General features: G+C 45.1%; 1 protein-coding gene across 1 annotated transcript; it reads right to left on the reverse strand.

Moving 5' to 3' along the window:
* Nucleotides 1-461: 461 nt before the first annotated feature.
* mfsd2ab (MFSD2 lysolipid transporter A, lysophospholipid b) lies at nt 462-16,166 on the reverse strand (the record flags this gene model as incomplete). Its single annotated transcript, XM_080531103.1, has 14 exons — nt 462-1,057; nt 1,478-1,654; nt 2,051-2,194; nt 2,319-2,431; nt 2,784-2,867; nt 4,695-4,778; nt 5,134-5,252; nt 5,655-5,745; nt 5,967-6,151; nt 6,390-6,468; nt 6,792-6,915; nt 11,996-12,120; nt 13,063-13,188; nt 16,077-16,166. 14 exons carry the CDS (start codon nt 16,164-16,166, stop codon nt 1,000-1,002), a joined length of 1,599 nt encoding a protein of 532 aa, XP_080387229.1. The 3' UTR covers nt 462-999.
* Between the last annotated feature and the right edge of the window lie 3,413 nt (nt 16,167-19,579).

Raw genomic sequence — 19,579 nt, forward strand, 5'->3', positions numbered from 1 at the left:
CCTACCTTACAGTTGGCCAAACCAAGGAGGGGAGGTGTTGGTTTCAGAACACTATGTATGAACACAACTTGTAAAACAAAACCATGAAAGAGAACTCACGCCTTTTGAACGTGAGAGACATCAACAACCTTTCTCGGGGGAACTGAATGATAAAAAAAATAATAGGATAAACAAGTCTTTCAACTGATGAATCTGAGGCAACTGATGGTACATTTCCCCCAAAGGTTAGACAGTACTAAAATAGATTAGGTATAAACCTAAACCTTGTTGTATAAACATTCTATCAAAATGCATCAAATGTATTGTCTTGCTTCAGTTATTATTATTATATATATTTTTAATGTCTTTTTTTATGTGTTGGAAAAACAAACAAAAACTATTTTTAGTCATTCATAAAGGTCTTCACCCTAGAAAAGAGTCTACCTCCTCATGACACTCTACCCATGGAACGGTGTAGAAATGTTTTAGTGCAGCATTCAGTGTCACAAGATTTTCAAGTTTTCCTACAATATGATTTCTATATGGGAAACAAACTGTTCCATTCCAGTACTGCAGGCAGCACCCATACTAGCCACGTCCACCAAACAGTTACTCAGCACACATCACATTTCAAGGATTTGTGCAACTTTCATGGAGAACAAAAGTTCAGTCTCCAATGGCACTCTGGTTCTGACCAAATGAATGGCTCTATAGAGAGACTACGGTGTTATTCTCAGATATGCCATAAGACAACGACAAAGAATGGGTGACTTCGGTTGGAAAGTTTGTCGTGACTGTGGGCAGGACTTAAATCAGGAAGGGCTTTCCATGGTTGTTGCCATAACGGTTGAGAATGTCGTAAAACGTAACCGTTGACAACGGTCATCGTCCTAGACCTGTAGATGAGGAGCAGCAGATTGATTGGATGGAGCAGTGTTCTCCATGGTACGATAGGCCCAGCTTCCGTTGGTCCCTCCCAGTGCAAACAGCCCCCCCACCCCCGATTGGTCCGTGAGGTTCTCAAACCTCCACGTTGGTCAGTTCTGTGGAGTCTGTTTCTGAGTCGGCCTCATTGTCTCTGCAAGAACAGAACACAGACCAGAGGTTAGATTGGGGGAAACACAGACTACAAACAGATTCAACACACACTACTGACAACAGAAAGAACATTCCAGTAACCCTATCCAGTTAACCATTCACGAGTAACCCTAACCCTGCCCCCCGCCCCCCCCCCCCCTCCCAATAAAAGTAACCCTAACCAGGGTTGCACAATTCTCCAAAACTGAAAAGTTTCCCAAACAGTAGATTATGCTGATCATTGGACAAAAATCCTTATTCAATGCATTACAATTTCTGAAGATGCATTAATAATTCCCAATAAATGTAATGACACATTTTCTGAATGTTTTTCAGCAACATTTTGAAAAACAGGAACATTGCCGTCCTTTGGAACCCTAACCCTAATTCTGAAGTGCCCAGTCAGACCAGCTAGCCTTACCGTTGCTCCTGCAGCAGTTTGCGGTTGCCCTGTCTTCTCTCCTCGTCGATTGGATAAGAGCGGAATATGAGCAGGCCAAGAAGGATGAGAGCAATGGGTGCCGCGGAAACCAGCACCTTCAGGGTTAAATTCACTGCCTCCGGCTGGGTGCAGCCTCGAGTCATATAACCTGCAAAACTACAGAGGAGAAGAACAGTCAGAACTCCAACTCACCTTTATTACCACCAATACATGGACAGAATATACTGTCAATTACAGCCATAGGAAAATAAATCCCAAACATGAGACCTTCAGAAGAAGATCCGATTACATGACCGATCAAAACGACACACACACACACACACACACACACACACACACACACACACGCACACACACCTTAATCAGAGTACAGAAACAGAAATCCCATGCTTTGAAGTGGGATTTGTCGGCTGTGAGATTTGGCTTAACCTCAGACTGCCCTGTGTTACTCTCTGTCTGTAGGGGTAACGCCAGTCCGCTGACTTTGCTATCAAATGCGATTAGGTACATTAAGGTGGGAACTACGTGTGTGTGTGTGTCCTGCAAACTTACTCTAGACTGAGAGTAGAGATGCCCAGGGAAATTCCAGAGGCGAACTTGGTGAAGAAGACGTAGAAGGAGTAGAAGATGGCCTCATGTCCGTGAGAGTCGGGGTTCTGAACCTTGAAATCATCCACCACGTCTGGGAGCATCGACCTGCAGACAACAGATATATACACACACGGTCAGCGATGTTCACACACACACACACAGACACACACACACACGGCTGATCAGTGAGAGTGCGGAAGACAAGGACAGAGTGTGTCAGAGTACTGACCAGGGCAGGAGGAAGGCCGCTGCTACTCCGACCCCCGCGGCGAAGGAGACGATGTAGGTCACAACCAGGTTACTCTCCACACACACCACCAGGATCATGAAGGGGATAACAGACTGGGGACAGAAAACACACACACAGATTAGCCATTAGCATCATCCCCATCCCCACCATCATCATCAACACCACCACACACAAAGGGTATTCTATTCAAGTGCAATTAATAGACCCGCCCGAGGGTGGTGCTATAGAGAACAGGGTCGCTATGGGGTCAGCCGGTAGAACCAACGTCTAATGATCGCAAGCTCGGCAGTTCGATCCCCGGCTGGCCACATGTCGAAGTGTCCTTGAGCGAGGCACTGAACCCCTAATTGCTCCAGGGTCGCCTTCTATGGCTATGGGGACCCCTTGCCTTCCGTTGTGCAATGACAAAGTTTGAATCTTCATCTTCAATATGGAGGGCCTTACCGAAGTTCCAATGTAGACGGCGCTCTTCTTGCCGAACCGTGTGAGGAACCACTGCCAGAAGGGAATGGTGAGAGAAGCAGCCAGCTGGAGACAAGAAATAATGTGCGGTTTAGTAAAAAGACTAATAGTTGGGAATAGTTGATACCATTTTGTTGCCATGTTTTTGGCTTTGACCTAGACCTAGACTTTCTAGGGGGAAATGGCTGGCCCTCGCTCATTGACCGTACCATGGGGGAAGCGGACAATGAGGAAAGCTCTTCCAAACACATTCCAATAGTCCATTTCCTACATTCCATAGGGGTCATTATCGGACCCTGCAGGAGGTGTGGCTTTGGTCGGATCAGAATGACCTCTGACCTCTCATGGTGGCGCAAATAAAAGGGTAAAGATAACATTGACTAAAGGGGCGCCAGTAGATTTCCGACACCTGGATGCAGATGAAATGTTGAGCAAAGAGTTGCTCTGGCCTAGTCAATGCAGTGACCTGTGAGGTCATCGAGCGGTTTCTGCGTGTGAGTGCGCTACATATCTGGTGCATCTATTGGCTTTGTGCTTGTCTGTTTCGCTCCCTCTCTGAACTGCATCAAAGCACCTTCATAATGCCTACTCTGCTGATTATGCCGTGATAGTGGTGTTGATGGGAAGCCTAACCCGTTGCCTGTAAACTTGGCCTCCATAAAACATCATAAGACATTCACATCACAGGCAATAATGTCTTCCGTCCGTCTTATCAATTCAATAGATCACATTCAGGCCTGAACAAAAATACTCCCACGAACATAAAAAGCAAGCTTATGCAGTCTTCCGCTCAAACAGTCAAATTCACAGTTGACCACGAGACAGGAAAAATACAAGCTAGCAATGTACATCAAAGTGTAAGACAATGCGCTACACAAGAACAACAAGAGCAGACAGGGTGCTTTTGTTTGGTGTCATTTGATTAACTCCCCCTTGGTCTCAGACAATCTCTTGCTTGTCCAACCTCCAATGTTCTCATTCCTGCCCCCCTCCAATCTGGCAACCCTATCCAGTTACCCTTGATTATCTGACACACTACAATAACAACAACTATGTCTACTGTTCACACCCTCACCCTTACATTCATGGCAGAAGGCACTGAGGTTAATGTGTTAATGTGAAGGTTTGGGTCAGGGCATGCTGACTCTAGATCTGTGCCTAAGGGGCAACTTCTACCATGAGGCACATTGACATACCAGAGGTGACTTTGTCTGGGTTTCTGACAGACTTAGTGAATTAAATCAAAGAAAGCATAACTCTAAGGTCATTCCCTCTGGGTCTAATCCCCAACATAAAGTAACAGATCGAGCATAATCTCTTCAAACCCAACGACTGCAGCCAGTTTTCATCGCTTACAGTCCCCCCCCCTCTACTGTAGACCGTACCCCCAAGACTAAAGACACTCTCTAATGAACGACATTCCTGTCAGGATTCGAGGTATTAACAGGGAGGTTGACATTCTCTGGTATCAAGAGGTGAGATGAAGGAGGGGAATCAGAAGCACATTTCCCATAGGAGTACAGTAACTAGCCATCTTCCCATAGGAGTACAGTAACTAGCCATCTACCCATAGGAGTACAGTAACTAGCCATCTTCCCATAGCCCCCAGGCTTTTTTTACAGGGCCCATCAATGCCTGTGGGAATGGGCTGGCATTCAGACGGAACACAGATCACAGTAATGAGGACATAATCTCTCACTTTGGACAGACCGGGCTACAAGGGCAGAATTTATGCCTCGACAGGGAGACAAAGTCTTTTGTACTCAGACTCAAGCAAATCGCTTCTCTAAGACGGCCTGTCAAAGACACAATTGTACGGTATTGTGAGTTATGTGGGAAAAGTGTCTAGATGTATGACAAGTATCATGGCTGTGTGTGTGTGTGTGTTCTCACCATGATGACCAGTAGAATATTCTGGAAGTCATTTCTGAAGCCCAATGTGTAGCTGCAGAACAGGGCAAAGTTTCCCTCCAGGAGCTGCAGAGAGAGAAGGGGGGGGGGGCAAAAAACAGAGGGGCTTAGTCAGACCACACACACACACACACACACGACTGGGAGAAACACACACACACACACACTCACGACATACTTTGGCTCTAAGGAAGCACACGGGTAGGAGACACACCCACACACCATACTGTGGTTCTAAGAAAGCACACCGGTGGGAGACTCCAAACTTTACGAGGTGCAGCTTAACCCAGAAACCACAAACATAAACATGCAGAATACACACACACTCTGATGGAGAGGAAAAACGTGCCCAGTGGTATCCACCATCTGGGCAACTTGGGCAATTAATGATATGTACACTTTGGTGTGTGTATGCACTCACCATGAATGCCAGAGAGGTGAAGAGGAAACCCATGACAAGTTTGGCATATGGTCCATGCCCCATCACCATCCTTATTCCTTGGAAGAAGGACATGGGCTCTGACCTTGGACGACAGGACTCTGGAAGAAAAAAAAAAAGGAGAGGGAGAGAGAAAAATAAAAGAGAGGAACAGATTTAAGACGATATGCCAAAATAAAATGAAATCCAATATGTTTTTAGGGCATTTCTGCTTTAATGGGATAGACAGTAGAGATTGACAGGAAGGATGGTTGAGAGAGAGGGGGGGGGGGGGGGGGAGGAATGAAAATGCAGGATATGTCGATGGCCGGAATCGAACCTTGCGAGCCTACGCCACCCCCAGGAACCCGAATCTATTTAAACTACATAAATAAACTCGGTCAACTGACAATCAAAACACATTCAACTTGCTTATTCGCACTTCGTCTAGAAGCGTATTTCCCATAATCTAGCCTCTGACAGGGTGGTCCTGAGGTGGAGGGTGTGACGGCTCCTTCTCTTACCTTTCTTCTCCCTCACGCCGAAGAACAGCACGATGGCACACAGGACATACATGGCACAGATCACACCCGAGGCGATCATGTAGGCATTTTTCTAGAAAGGGAGGAGGAATCAGGGTTAGTATACAGGATGAGAAGACAGAGACTAATTGATAATGCAGACAGCAGACCCATCTCATGTTTTAATGTTATCTGTGATACATTTGGTGCAGAAATTTGTCAGGGTGAGCCTCATGACAGTTAGAAATGAGTGAGGCCTTCATTTGGATTAAATAGTGTGTGTGTGTGTGTGTGTGTGTGTGTGTGCGCGCCTACCGTGTCATCCAAGGAGATGGCAGGTTGGGTGATATTGACGTCAGGTCCGAGAAGCATGGAGGAGTTGTTCAGACCCTCTGCGGTGGCATTACCAGGTGCAGGGATGCATGGTGCATTCGCCATACCCACAATCTGACCCTGGATGGCTGTACCAATCACAGTGCCCATCACCTCCACTGTCATCCCTGATTGGGCGAGAGACGGATGAAGCACATTCAATTAAAATGACCCGAGGAGCATTGTTCAGTTGTCACAAAGGATGGAAAAACATGGTACATACATCGAGATCATAAAAAAAAAAAGATATTAATTCTCTCATTTATGGAGAATACCACTAGCATACTTTTCAGCTTGCATGGCCAATACACCCCATCATACTTAGCAGTGCACTGCTTGTGGTGTGGTTGGCGTGTTGGGACTTACTGTATGCAGTGGCGGAATCTCTCTCCTTCTGCTCAGTGCTGATGAACATGGTGAGAGCAGAGTAGGGCACATGGAAGCACTGGGCAGAGAGAGACGGGGAGAGAGAACAGGAACACGATAAGCATACTGCCATGTACATTTTAACTGCAGTTAATACACTTGAGGTTTTTTGATGGAAATTGAATATGCATACTTGCTCTTATGGGCAATAACATCACAATATCATTATTATAATATCCTTTTTTGTGTGTGTCTCTTTTACCTTCCCACCCTAATATTTGTCACTTTTCAGTTTAGCGACTATCATTTAAGGGAAATTAGACATTCATTCGTTTGCAGCAGCTCTGAAAAAACAACAACGAATGGGAGATTTTGGGACGGTGATGAATGGACGTGACTCACTGTCTGCATGGTCTGGAAGAGGCAGTAGAAGACCAGGTACCAGACCACCTTCCCCTGCTCAAACGGAGGCACATACCAGATGAGGAAGTAGCACAGGACGGCCAGAGGGGTAGACAGCAGGACCCTAGAGAGAGAGAGAGGGAGGGAGAGAGAGGTCAGATGCTGAACACGTGACAGTACTCTATCGTATGACATTTCGAACAATGACCACACTGTCTGTGTTGAGAGGGCATGGCCCAATACATAATAATTCACTCAGTGAAACTATGGTTCAGCTATTTTCACTAAGCAGACATTTCACTTGTGTTTTCATCGGGTGTCGCTGATGACGCGATGACGCCAAGTGGTGCATGCTGGGAACCCAACAGTTGGGAGCTAAGAGACAGATGTCCAGGATGTATTCGGATCCAGCTGTGGCCGTCTGAGAATATACTTCCTGAATATCCTTCCCTGTAGGGGATTGGGGAATGCCGTTTTTTTTACAGCTTACTTGGCAAACAGCTTCCAGCGAACAAAGCAGTCCCTGGTTGTTCAGTGGCGTGATAGGGGTGTGTGTGCGTGCGTGTCTGGACTTCCTACATGTTAAGAGGAGGACTCTGTAGTCACCCTAGTGTAAGAGCATACCATTCTTGTACTTCCCCTGAGCACACCCCCAGATAAACTCTCCATCACCTTCTCTCACCCACACACACACACACACACACGCCCACTCCCCCTTGTTAGTCATACAGGGAAGTGGGGCCATGATGTCATCCTTGAGTAATGCGAAAAGCTGTTGAAGGCTGAAAATGCCCGTCCTCTTCCTGTGGCCTGACAACTCCCTCCAATAGGAGGAGAGGGTGTGTGTGTGTGTGTCTGTGTGTACGCAAGTACACGTGTACTGTGTGTTCTAACAGGAAGGAAGGAATGAAGTCAGGTTTCCGGAACGGGAAACCGACTCACAGCATCCTGCTATTGGTTGATGAGGATATGATGTCACTTCCATCAGGTGATCTAGCTCCTTATCACATAGGAAATGAGTCAGTGAGTTGGCATGGCAATCCAGTCAGTGCATTCGCATGGCAATGGATGAAACTAAACTAACTAACCTCCATCACTCATCTCTCTGCTATACTGTTAGTCACCTGTTCACCCAGTTAGTTGAGATGCCATCAAGGGTTTAGACTGTCACGCATTTGTGTGGTCAGACCAGTGCAGAAGCAGGGAGAGGAGAGAGAGGTTCTAGTGAACAGCCAATGCGTGTGATCTGCTAAGCGGCATGGGGATTAGAGTGTCAACTGTTCTAGGAGAGGGCAGGGTGTGCCAGAGAGGTATGGATCATACCTCTCTGGCACACCCTGCCCTCTCCTAGAACAGCAGCACACGGACATGGAGCAGAGGTGTGACGGACACGCCAGGAATGTCTTCAGCTTCTTCCTCTCTGTCAGAACAAAAGACATCCTATCAACCTATGTCTGACTGCTGTACCGATGGCTGACTATCCCTGTGGGAGTAATAGGCTTTTGTGTATTTCAATTTCTAGAAATCCATTTCTGATTCCAATGAAGGGTGTTGACTTCAAGTAAACTTTTGACCCGTCATTGCCAATGGGCTTGGGTTATTGGCTCAACGGCCTACCGAGACATGTGGGCTGTAACCGCTGGCTCAATTCAGATCACGTGCCAAACCTGATGTGGCACTCAGACTTTGAACCATTTTTTTTTTTTATATGTCGTGTCACTGGCATTCAAAGTCAACGTTTGATGAAGAAGCAGAAGGACTGAAGGAGGCAGAAAGCAAAGCTTCTATATGCAGCCTGCCCCTGTGCCCCAGCCACACATCTCCAAATAGACCCTCTCCCGATGTGTGGAGCTTTTAAAGCAGACCGCTGTGCAAAGCCAGACTCACGTTGCATGCATGTGGGACTTTGCATCCAACACTCATAGCCAGAAGCATATGGCACAGACACCACATATACAAGTGTCAAATTACAGGGTCTTCTAAAATAGCAGAGCCGACCGAGTGAGTTAAACTTACTTTGTCAGAGTACAGTGTGACGTGTAGCAACACGTGGTGCAGAGGAAGTGGACTCTATAAAAGCAGTGCCACGATAAGGCTTTTATGGCCTCCGATTATGATAGCAGAGCTTTACAGTCTGGCAGCCATTTTGAACTAGTTTTTGTATAGATCGATCTATCCATCCATCCATCCAACCAGCTGCCACGTGGGCAAACACTTGGCCTAATAATGGCCCAAACATTTCAGCGTGAAACCTGTTCTTCATTCCTATTCAGTGAATTCATTATGTAATAACTTGGTGTCCTGTTAAATGTCAAAGTCAAATACTTTCTATTGAAACAGAAACTGTATGTGGAAACACGGTTTATGAGGATTGAAAGGATAATCATAGTTAAAACAGAGTGATGTTGCTAGTTTTTTTTTTTTTGACACAGCAGAGCTTGTTACTCTACTTGAGTCTTAACACAATACATTGACTTGTGTTGAAGCCCTGTATAGGAAATGAAGATCCATATCAATACACTGATGTAAAACTTTTTTTTAAAATAGAAAGAAAAAAGAAAGAACACGTAAAAAAACTAGAAACCCCCCTGCGAATCTGCGGCCTAGAATGGTAGTCGCAGCAACAGTGCAGCTCATTGACGCACTCGAGCCTCCCCGTCTCACCACTCCACCATCTCTTGAACTGCAGTAACCTCCCGTCGCTCAGATTCCTCAGGCACCCTTTAAAAATTCTAGAATCACACAGCTGCCTCCCATTGGCTGAGGCAGGTGGTGTGTTCCGGATTGAACCAATAAGAGGTCCTCCTCTCTCTCTCTGCCTCTGCACCCCTCCCCCCTCCAAACACACTTTGAAGAGCGGGCTCTGCCTCACTTCCTCCTCCCTGCCCCCAAGCTCCACAGCAACACGCCTCTCTCAAGACCACCACCCCCCTCTCTCGTTTCTGAGGAACAGAGTAGCCTAGGAAGGGAGTTCAGACATCAGATATGAGACTAAGCTGCCCAACCCAATTCCCCCCAAATTCCACAATGATGATATCTTAATTTGGACCATGAGGTGATATTGAATCTCACAATAATTTGGAGCTATAGGTGGGTTAGGGTTTCTGGCTTGTGGGACGCATGTTTCGTCTACAGAAAACCTCTATGAAAGGACTTTCGGTTGACAGACATTTCTCCCCAAACAAAAAGGATCTTAACAGGAAAAACAAAACCATGGGGATTTTTGGACTGAATTCTGAAAACCCATGTCTGATAACCCATTGGTCTACCTCATATAATAAATCTACCACAGAGAGCAATGGAAAAAAAAACATCCTTCAAAGGCATTTCTCTGGAATCCAGAGTTCCACAGAAATTCAACAGGGATTGGAATCAATTATTCAGGTGTGAGCTCTCTTTAATTGCCCCACGGGGGGGAACGGGGGATGACAACTAAAGGAGCTCTTCATGCCACAACCAGCTGGGTCCCCCAGGCATGGTGTCATGGCTCTCCATCCCCCTCCTCACAGTCATGAGGCGGCAGAAGGGACATTCCAACCTCAGTCCCTGTGAAACATTCTTACCAGACAAATGCCCACAGTGGGTGCATGGTGCCTCCAGAGAACATGACTCTGTTCTTTAACTGAAGTGCCACAGTTCTTTAACTGAAATATTTGTTTATAATATTTGCCTTTACTGACTAGCTTGGCGAGATCAGCTACCTCTACATGGTGGACTGCCTTCAACCATTGAAGATTACATTTAATTCTGGTATTCAAAGTACAGACACATAAGTCACCCCCCTCTTCAATCAACAATGGTGGCGTCTAGTCAGCATTAGGCGTGCATTCATCATCGACCCTCATCCCCCTCACCCTTTCTCCATCCCCTGTCCTTCTGCCTGGACATGGTACTTTCGGTACTTGTCCAGGTACTTGTCAAGGTACTTGGACCTAGCTGCTAGTGAGGGGCGCCTGCCGTCTCTGAAACAGCCTCTGTGAGACAGACCAGCAGCCAGTTACATAACCAGCAGTAGCCCCTTACAGACTGTACTGAACCCTTCTCTCACAGGGAGCCATTGACACCCCCCCACGCCTCCCCACCCCCCCACCCCATCTGAGAGGACATCTTGAGGGGAGCGGATAAGGGTGAGAGACTGAGACAGTGTTCTGGAGAAGGCGAGAACCAGGAGCATGTTCAATCTTCAGCATGTTCAGCATGTTAGATCAGAAAGGACGGGTTGTTCTACCAGGGTCAATGACCTTAACTACAACTCATTTATTGCACGAGTAAACAGATCACCACCCAATACACACACACAATCATCCCAAGGTCGGCCTGTGTGCCTGTCTGTCCGAGAATGACCCATGATCCCATCGACTGGGTTCAAAATACTTGAGGTTAATTTTTCTGAAGATGGCGGTTCATTTTTCTGTTCCCGTGGTGGTGGAAAAACACACAAATCAAACGTTTGTTTCAAAAAGATGGGAGGCGAAAAATACATAAACTAACTGGTGAGGTATGTGTGATCACTGTGCAAAACGGGCCAGCTAGCAGCTTGGAGTCATATTTACCAAGGCCATACCAGGAACCCTGTGGGAAACTCAGACCCTCAGTATTTTCTTGATTAAAAACTGAGACTCAAAGAAGCCAATTGTTGTTTCAGCATTTTTCTCTGACAATGTTTCCACCCAAGATACAATGAAACATTTTATGTGTTCTTTTTTTTTGTATAGAAGGCAGTATGGAAATCTTGTGGCGTATGTGTGTGCGTGTGAGAGAGATGATGGTACTGAGAGCAGTGGAGTGATAATTACATCAGCATAACCTATAGTAACCGAGAAACCTGAGACGTGCAACTTGAATGCAAATACTTGCAGTCACACCGTCAAGACCCCACCCCCAAAAACACACATACACACATCACCAAACGTGAGCAGGATCTGACTCACTCATAGACCATGTGTACTTTCACTGCACAGACTAGCCTAAACCTAGCCTGCAGCACTGGGAGTGGGGAAGACACATCACTATTACTCCCCATCCTCCCCTACCTCTCCTTCCCTTTACTTCAATCTACTTGGCAGTAACAGTGGCTGCATGGACCCAGTCTGCACGTTCTGTGCGTTCTGGGTCCATGGAACTGCCTCAACAACATGCGAATATGGATCTAGTCGAGCGTTGAATATTAGACACAAACATCAGAACCCATGGAGTGGACCTACCAGGGCAGCATGCGTCCGAAGCGGGTCCAGGGGGTGCGGGAGACTAGGAAGCCCACCGTAGGATCCGTCACCGCGTCCCAGGCCCGGCCCACAAACAGGATGATGGAGGCATAGAACGGGTCCAGCTGAGGGACAAACAGCTGTTAGAACCGGCAGAACAGGGCTGAATCACAAGTCATTAGTGACTAGAGAGGAACCGGGCTAATTCTACAGAACGTCAAACACACAGTGATCTTCTGGTTCACCAGAGGAACCAGTATTTCCTGTAAGCTTTGGTATTTCCCACAATCCTTTTCATTTAATTTATGTACGTGTAAGTACACACAGTCACACACATCTTGTGGTGCACTACAGCACAAGTTTGGAGTCGTATGACTCCTATCACTTTTCAAGAGAGGTGACACTCAAGTGCTTTTTGCCAAACTAAGGGGTATAACATTCAAATAAACCAAAAGAGTGATACAAGTGAAATATTTACATTTATTGGCCGCTTTATTTAAATAATACATAGCCCTTGCTTTTGACAAATGGTGAAATGGCAGCATATCATTGCAGTCAAGCAGCCAATGTTCAGGAGACATTTGGCATTTGTTAGCCCTCTATTCAATCCCTTGAAAAAAGTGAAAGTAAGAGAAGCATTGATGGTGCAAGTCGGGACTGGAGTGTTTTCGCTCCATGCTGTGTCACCCAATTGACTCTTAATCACTGATCTAAGCAGCCGAACAAACCTAACCCTGGGAAGCTGTAGACTTACATGCTGTCTTGGCCTTGACAACAAGATACACGTCCAAACCCATTAAACATACCCCCAGACCCCCCCTCCTCCTCCTCCTCTTCTCTTCTGGTTAAGCCTCAGTAATCTCTCTGATGATACAGTGGCACACACAGTTAATGAGGCCCCAGATCAAAAGAGCAACTTTTCCACCTCTTCATTTCCCAGGACAATGGCCCTCATTGCTGGAGTGCACTGGCGGTCACCCTGTCTTACAGTATGTCTGTCCCCTGGCTAGAAAGAGGGTTAGGGGCAGGCGCTATGGGGCAGAAATGGAACCAGACCACTGACTCACCTGTGCCACGTCCAACAAGTAGATCTGCAGGAAGAAACCCAGGGCACATCCTGTGATCTGATAGGGCGCTCCTCCGACGGCGTAACACAGCTTGTTGCATATCGACAAGCGGTTCCTCTGCTCGCGCTGAGAAAAGAGAGAAAGAAAGAGAGACATTTATACATTTGACATTTATAAAAATGAGGAAAGGAATAATGCCAACTATGGCACGGGCACATTCATAAACCTGACTGCACGATAACCTGGAATCGATGGAAAAACCATCATGACGGGAGACATTTTCTTTCAGACTGTGGTCTTCATCAGTGCCGGACGACGAAAACAGACCAACGGTAACTAAGCTGGAAACAATAGCGAATAGGAAGGAAGTCTGGACAACCAATACTGATAGCCTTCGTAAGACATTAGCCAAGGTCCCAGAGGCCACATTAGAACAACTACTTGAGCATACTGTACGTCTGCATTAACCTAGTTAATGGACAATCCTTTCCTAACACCAACAGTATTTGTATTATTTGCATGTAGGCTTTCTGTAGGCTAAGCCTTTGATCAGATCTGTGATTTAATGGCGGTCATCAGAGGTATTCAGCGTGGCAACTGAACTCTGTTCTAATCTCAAGCAGGACCCTGACACTTTCTCCTGCCTTTATTTGGGTCAGAGCAGGGGTGTCTGGCTCTCTCTCCCTACTTCTTAACAACTCTGTTTAACCTAAACCCAATTCAATTCATCTTGTTCTCACTTCTGTGTCACGTAGTACAGGCACAAGAGCAATACAGGCAGCATCCCACAGGCCATTAGGACTGATGATCATGAAACCCCAGTAGGAAGAGAGAACCAGCATACCCACCCAGGAAGCTTAGCTGGAGCACTAGCATTAGGAAACATGGGCTACATTAGCTTGCCTACTTCATTTTGCAATGAAAGTGACCCATTCTTTCTCCAGAGACTGATGATTGGGACTTGTCCCCTGCAACAACACCAATCTCTGCCAGGTCAGTTCACGCCTCTGACAGGGTATGACACGAAACGTCCACAGAGGGGTCGAAGTGCCCCCTGACGAGGGTGTCACACACGCCTCCTGGCTTCTGAGCCAGTGGGAAAGCACTCAACCTTCTCCTTAGCCAATGGAATGGACTACCTCAGGCCACCAACTGATGTCTCAGAGATCACATGAGACATCACCTCATTCACAGTCTATGAAGTGATCTCAAACTGGGCAGGAACTCTGTCTATGTGCTGTCATATTCAAGCCAGCACAGTACATCTCTGTGTGACAAGTAGCTGGTGAATGCACAGTTATTTCAGACTGGCCAGTTCCCTATACATCAGCACTGCTGCTTAAACAAGACAGCTTGGAGATCACATGTCCGAACACCACAAATCAAGTTCATCGCAGCAAGTGGCTGTGGACATGTGATACGCCGGTTGTTTGGTCCAACATCAGATCAGATGAGGAGGACGCAAAAAAAGACATTGTGACCGGCCAAGCTAAGACTGTTGCTGCTCCAACAGAATCTTTGTTGAGGTGACAAATGACAAATGCTCTAGAGTAGCTGAAATAGGATAGCCTAGTAGCCATAGAGAAAGACTCCTGTACAAGGTGTACAAACTAAAGGACAATACACAATAACTGGCCCAGCTAGATTTGCTTTGTATTGAGGTTAAGCCTCTCTCCATGGGATTGCGCTGTGTAAGATCTTTGACATCGCACCTAACCCACATTGCAATGCATTTTCTCAGAAACGTGATCTAGGACAGTCTAACTCACTGCAGCATAGATTTTGCAGAAGCCCTACCCATCATGATCTAGGGCTAGACCTATCGATCGATCATCTTTTCCCAGATAAATTATAATGTTACAGTGCAAAATCACTAAAACTGCAACCATGCATACTGTAAAAAGTGTCCACTGACTGAGTAATGATGACAACAGTAGACAAGAATGTGTGAAAGTCAAGCATGTGTGTGTGTGTGTGTGTGTGTGTTAATCTATCCACATCCTTTCTGCGTGTATAGGGTTTCAAGTGTTAAAGATGCCTCGTTTCATAATAGAACCACTTAAATTTGACAGAACAGGATCTGATGACAGGCCCCAAACCCTCTCCAAAAATAAACCCCAAGAGTCCATTAAACCAGCTTGACTGCATACAAGTAATGTGCGGTTGCCATAGGATCACATTTACAGTGTAAGTGGTGTGACATGAGCTTTTCGGTGGAAGTGAGTGATATGGGCTGATTAGTTATCACAGGGACCATAAAACAGCCAATCAAATATTGACAAAGCGGCAAATAATTACAGATAATGTTGTGGGCCTTGACGTATTTACTCATTTGTATTTAATTATTATTATTATTATTATATATTATTTAGGCTACGTATTTACAGTTTACACAACTTACACAGTTGGGGTGGAATAGGAACTTCAGCTCATTCAAACGTCTGATGCGCTCCGCTCTCTCGGCCACGTCGCCTTACTAGGCTGATGATGTCGTCTGGAGTAGACTGAACTCATACCCAATAAAAAGCCTTCTGTAGCCTAAACTAGAATCCAGATCCACATATGAATTGTTACTTGCTAATCTCTCATAATATTTTCTAGATCATTGGAGATTAAATATTAAGTGTTCAAAATACATTGCGGTATATTGTTGTGCTTGCTGGATGGATGTACCCGGCTAATTTGAATTCATAAATGAAAGGACGGAAATAACTAGATCGCGATCATTTATTGAAACGTGAATAAAACAAACAATGAAATCTGACAACAAATCAATGAATAGGCGAAATAAAGCTCAAAGACTCAAATCGATGACTGAAATTAATTGGCAAGTAGCAACATTGAGTCCCACACACGCCCACAGAGGGAGAACCCACCGCTGAATTCACACGTTGTACAACTGTTCATAAACGTCAAACGACCTGTTTTGATTGGAGACCACATAACGGAAAGCTACATTTACTATATTACGTTAATGACAAAATAATCATAAAAGTATGAATGGTTGAACTTACCTTCCCGGCTAGTTTGATGCCATCTGGACTGACTGGTTTATTCAACAAACTCGCATTGGAATATTGTTCAGCTCCTTCTCCTCTTGCCATATTTTTGGAAGTTACCAAAATTGAAAACAATGAACAAATACTATCAACAAAAGGCTCCTTCCAATTGAAATCTATAGTTGAATCAGAAACACCTTGAGAGATACGTGTACTCTACAATCAATTTCAAAACTGACGGATGAGCGGACTTCCATTCAAGGATGTAGTAAATTGGATAAGGTCTCCGCCCCTTACCCCAACAGGCCATTCAATTTACGGCTTACCACGCCCAGCTAGGCGGGCTAGAACAACGGACGCAGATTTTGGGACTGCTGATTTTGAGATATGTAAATAAAACATTGATACAATGCTTTGTGTTTTAATCAGGATTAAAACAAACAATATATTTGGCTCAGCCCTATATCCTAGATTTCGTGATTATAGGTTGAGTAATATAGCTCAGTTTTTTTTTTTTTTTTATGGAAATTCCTCATATACAGGAGACTCGAGGAGAGCAAATATCAGTCCTCCAGCATGTCTCTAGAGGCTATACATTGGCTTGTGGTTGACACACACACACACACACACACACACACACACACACACACACACACAGACACACACACGCTATGAGTACTCTCATCTGTTTGGACTGAGAATTCCAAAGATTGCAACGTGGAAGCTGCTATATTTAAACACTCACATGCTTAAATTCACATTCACATGCTTACAGGGCACAGCAACTTGTGCAGACACTGACACACACACGCATGCACGCATGCACACACACACACACACACACACACACACACACACACACACGCATGCACGCACACACACACGCACGCACGCACACAGTCGAACCACGTACACACACATCTTCTGTAACACTGACAGTCTTATCACTGCCTGGCCAGCCCCGCTCTGCTCCCTAGACAGCACAGCACAGATCAAGGCTGGGGGGTCAATGGCATTTCCATTTGGTCAAGTCAGTACACAAAATGAAATGCCAAACGCAAGAATTAACTGCTGCTGTTCTATTTCTTTTCAACCTTTCAGCTCATTCACTGTTGCAACACATTATTCTTCACAACGCTCCACAGGACACCATGTTGTAATATTGTTTTTTTTCAGCATATTTGCCAATGAACAGTGGCATTTTTATCATAGGATGCAGAATACAGTATCCTATCCCAGCATCCTCAGGGGTGATTTCACAGACAAGGCTTAAAGCTAGTCCAGGATTAAATCACACTAGCATTGGAAAATCTACATTGATGATGCTTTTTAGTCTAGGATTAGGCCATAAAACCAGCCCTCAGTTTTTAGATGGTAACACTATAATGTCCTTGCACTATATGTCTACAATATCATGTTTTGCACTATATCACTATTTGCACTTCTGGTTAGATGCTAAACTACATTTCGTTGTCTGGTACTTGTACTCTGCAATGACAATAAAGTTGAATCTAATCTAATCTAATCTATATCCCCCTTCAAATGCAATGATCTGACAACAAAACAGGCAGTCATTTTTTATTTATTTTTTTATTTAACCTTTATTTCACCAGAGGAACCCATTGAGACTAATGTCTCATTTTCAATGGTAGACTTGTTACATGCAAAAACATCCTACATCAATACAAAATCAATAGGAAAAACCTCATGCAAAAACATCCCACATCAATACAAAATCAATAGGAAAAACCTCATGCAAAAACATCCCACATCGATACAAAATCAATAGGAAAAACATATTAAAACTAATAATCCTCATACATACACACATTAAAACTAATAAACCTCATACATACACACATTAAAACTAATAAACCTCATACATACACACATTAAAACTAATACACCTCATACATTCACACATTAAAACTAATACACCTCATACATTCACACATTAAAACTAATAAACCTCATACATTCACACATTAAAACTAATAAACCTCATACATTCACACATTAAAACTAATAAACATTACGGCAACATCCTTTAAAAACATGCACAGACCTGAACTTCAACTTCACTTATCATATTGAACTTGACCAAAGACACTAAGGCATCCAATTTGATGTATATGAGTAATGAGTATAGATTCCAGTTGGAATTAGTAGCCTGTGTAATTCCTTTATGTCAATGCATCTGGAAGAAAAGGACACTGGAAAGAAAGTCCCTGTAGACTAAGATGTTGGTGTGTGAGATGGTTAGGCCTTGGTCTTTCCGAAGGGGCGTTTTACCCTGATAAAAGACACAGAGAGAAGCATGGTTTTCACACCGTTCTACAGTCAGTGGGTCAAAGAGAACAAAAGTGTCTGTGTACGTGAGTTTGCCACCATTTGTAGACCGTTACTGTTCTCCAAGCACCTGTTCTCTAGAGGAGGCTGGCAGGGAACTCAGACAGTGTTCCTCTCTGTCTGTGTGTCCAGGGGAGAGGCATGAGGGCAGGAGGACAAACTGGGAAACAGACTGGGAGGACAGACTGGGAGGACAGACTGGGAGGACAGACTGGGAGGACAGACTGAGTGAATCAGGGTGAATCAGATGAAAACAGTGATTACAACAGCAAGAGGGAGGGAGAGAGAGAAGGGGGTGGGGGGTAGAGGAGGGATAGAGAGAACACACTTTCAAAATAAGTGTACGGTGGGTAGTGAACAATGAGTGTACTATAGTTCACCTGAGAACCCACCATAGGGGATAGAACTCCATTCTAGTGTGAGATACTGGTTCAACAGGCATGGACGTTGTTCTGTGTTGGAGATATGATAATATAGTCCTAGACAATCCATCTCTGTGGTGTTGGATCAAACCCATGGGGCCTGTCCCATGTAATTTCATCAGCCCTCCCTATCACAACAAAAGCCACTCTAGGCAGTCCTTCCTCCAGCAGAGCTGAGCCTAACCCAGCCAGGCACTTTCCCAGTGGCTCATCTTACCTCTGTTGTCCACATTCTCACTTAGTGAACGAAGCTTAGTCCCAGACTGGCCTTCTGGCCAAACGAACAGACTGGCCTTCTGGCCAAACGAACAGACACAGACACACGCACACATGCACGCACGCACACACACACACACACACACACACACACACACACACACACACACACACACACACACACACACACACACACACACACACACTAATCAATGCTTGGAGACGGCTCAGGGGGGTATTCTATCAACGTTGCTAAAGGAAAATCCAGGCTTATTTTTGATAAGTCTCTATTTTGATAAGTTTCAAAATAAGCCTGGATTTTGGGATAAATCTCGTGAGACATCAGAATAAGCCTGGATTTTCCTTCAGTGACGTTGATGGAATACCCCCCAGGTGTGTACAGTATGTATGTATTTTTGTATGTGTATGTGTGTTTGTGTGTCCTCATGACTGCTTATGTTTGTTGCCAAACACAGTGTGCAGTGCAGAACGCTATGCAGTGCATGTGGAGGTCTAGTAGGTCAAAACTTC

This window comes from Nansenia antarctica (genome assembly GCF_963989245.1).
Source record: "Nansenia antarctica genome assembly, chromosome: 5".
Taxonomy (NCBI): Eukaryota; Metazoa; Chordata; class Actinopteri; order Argentiniformes; family Microstomatidae; genus Nansenia; species Nansenia antarctica.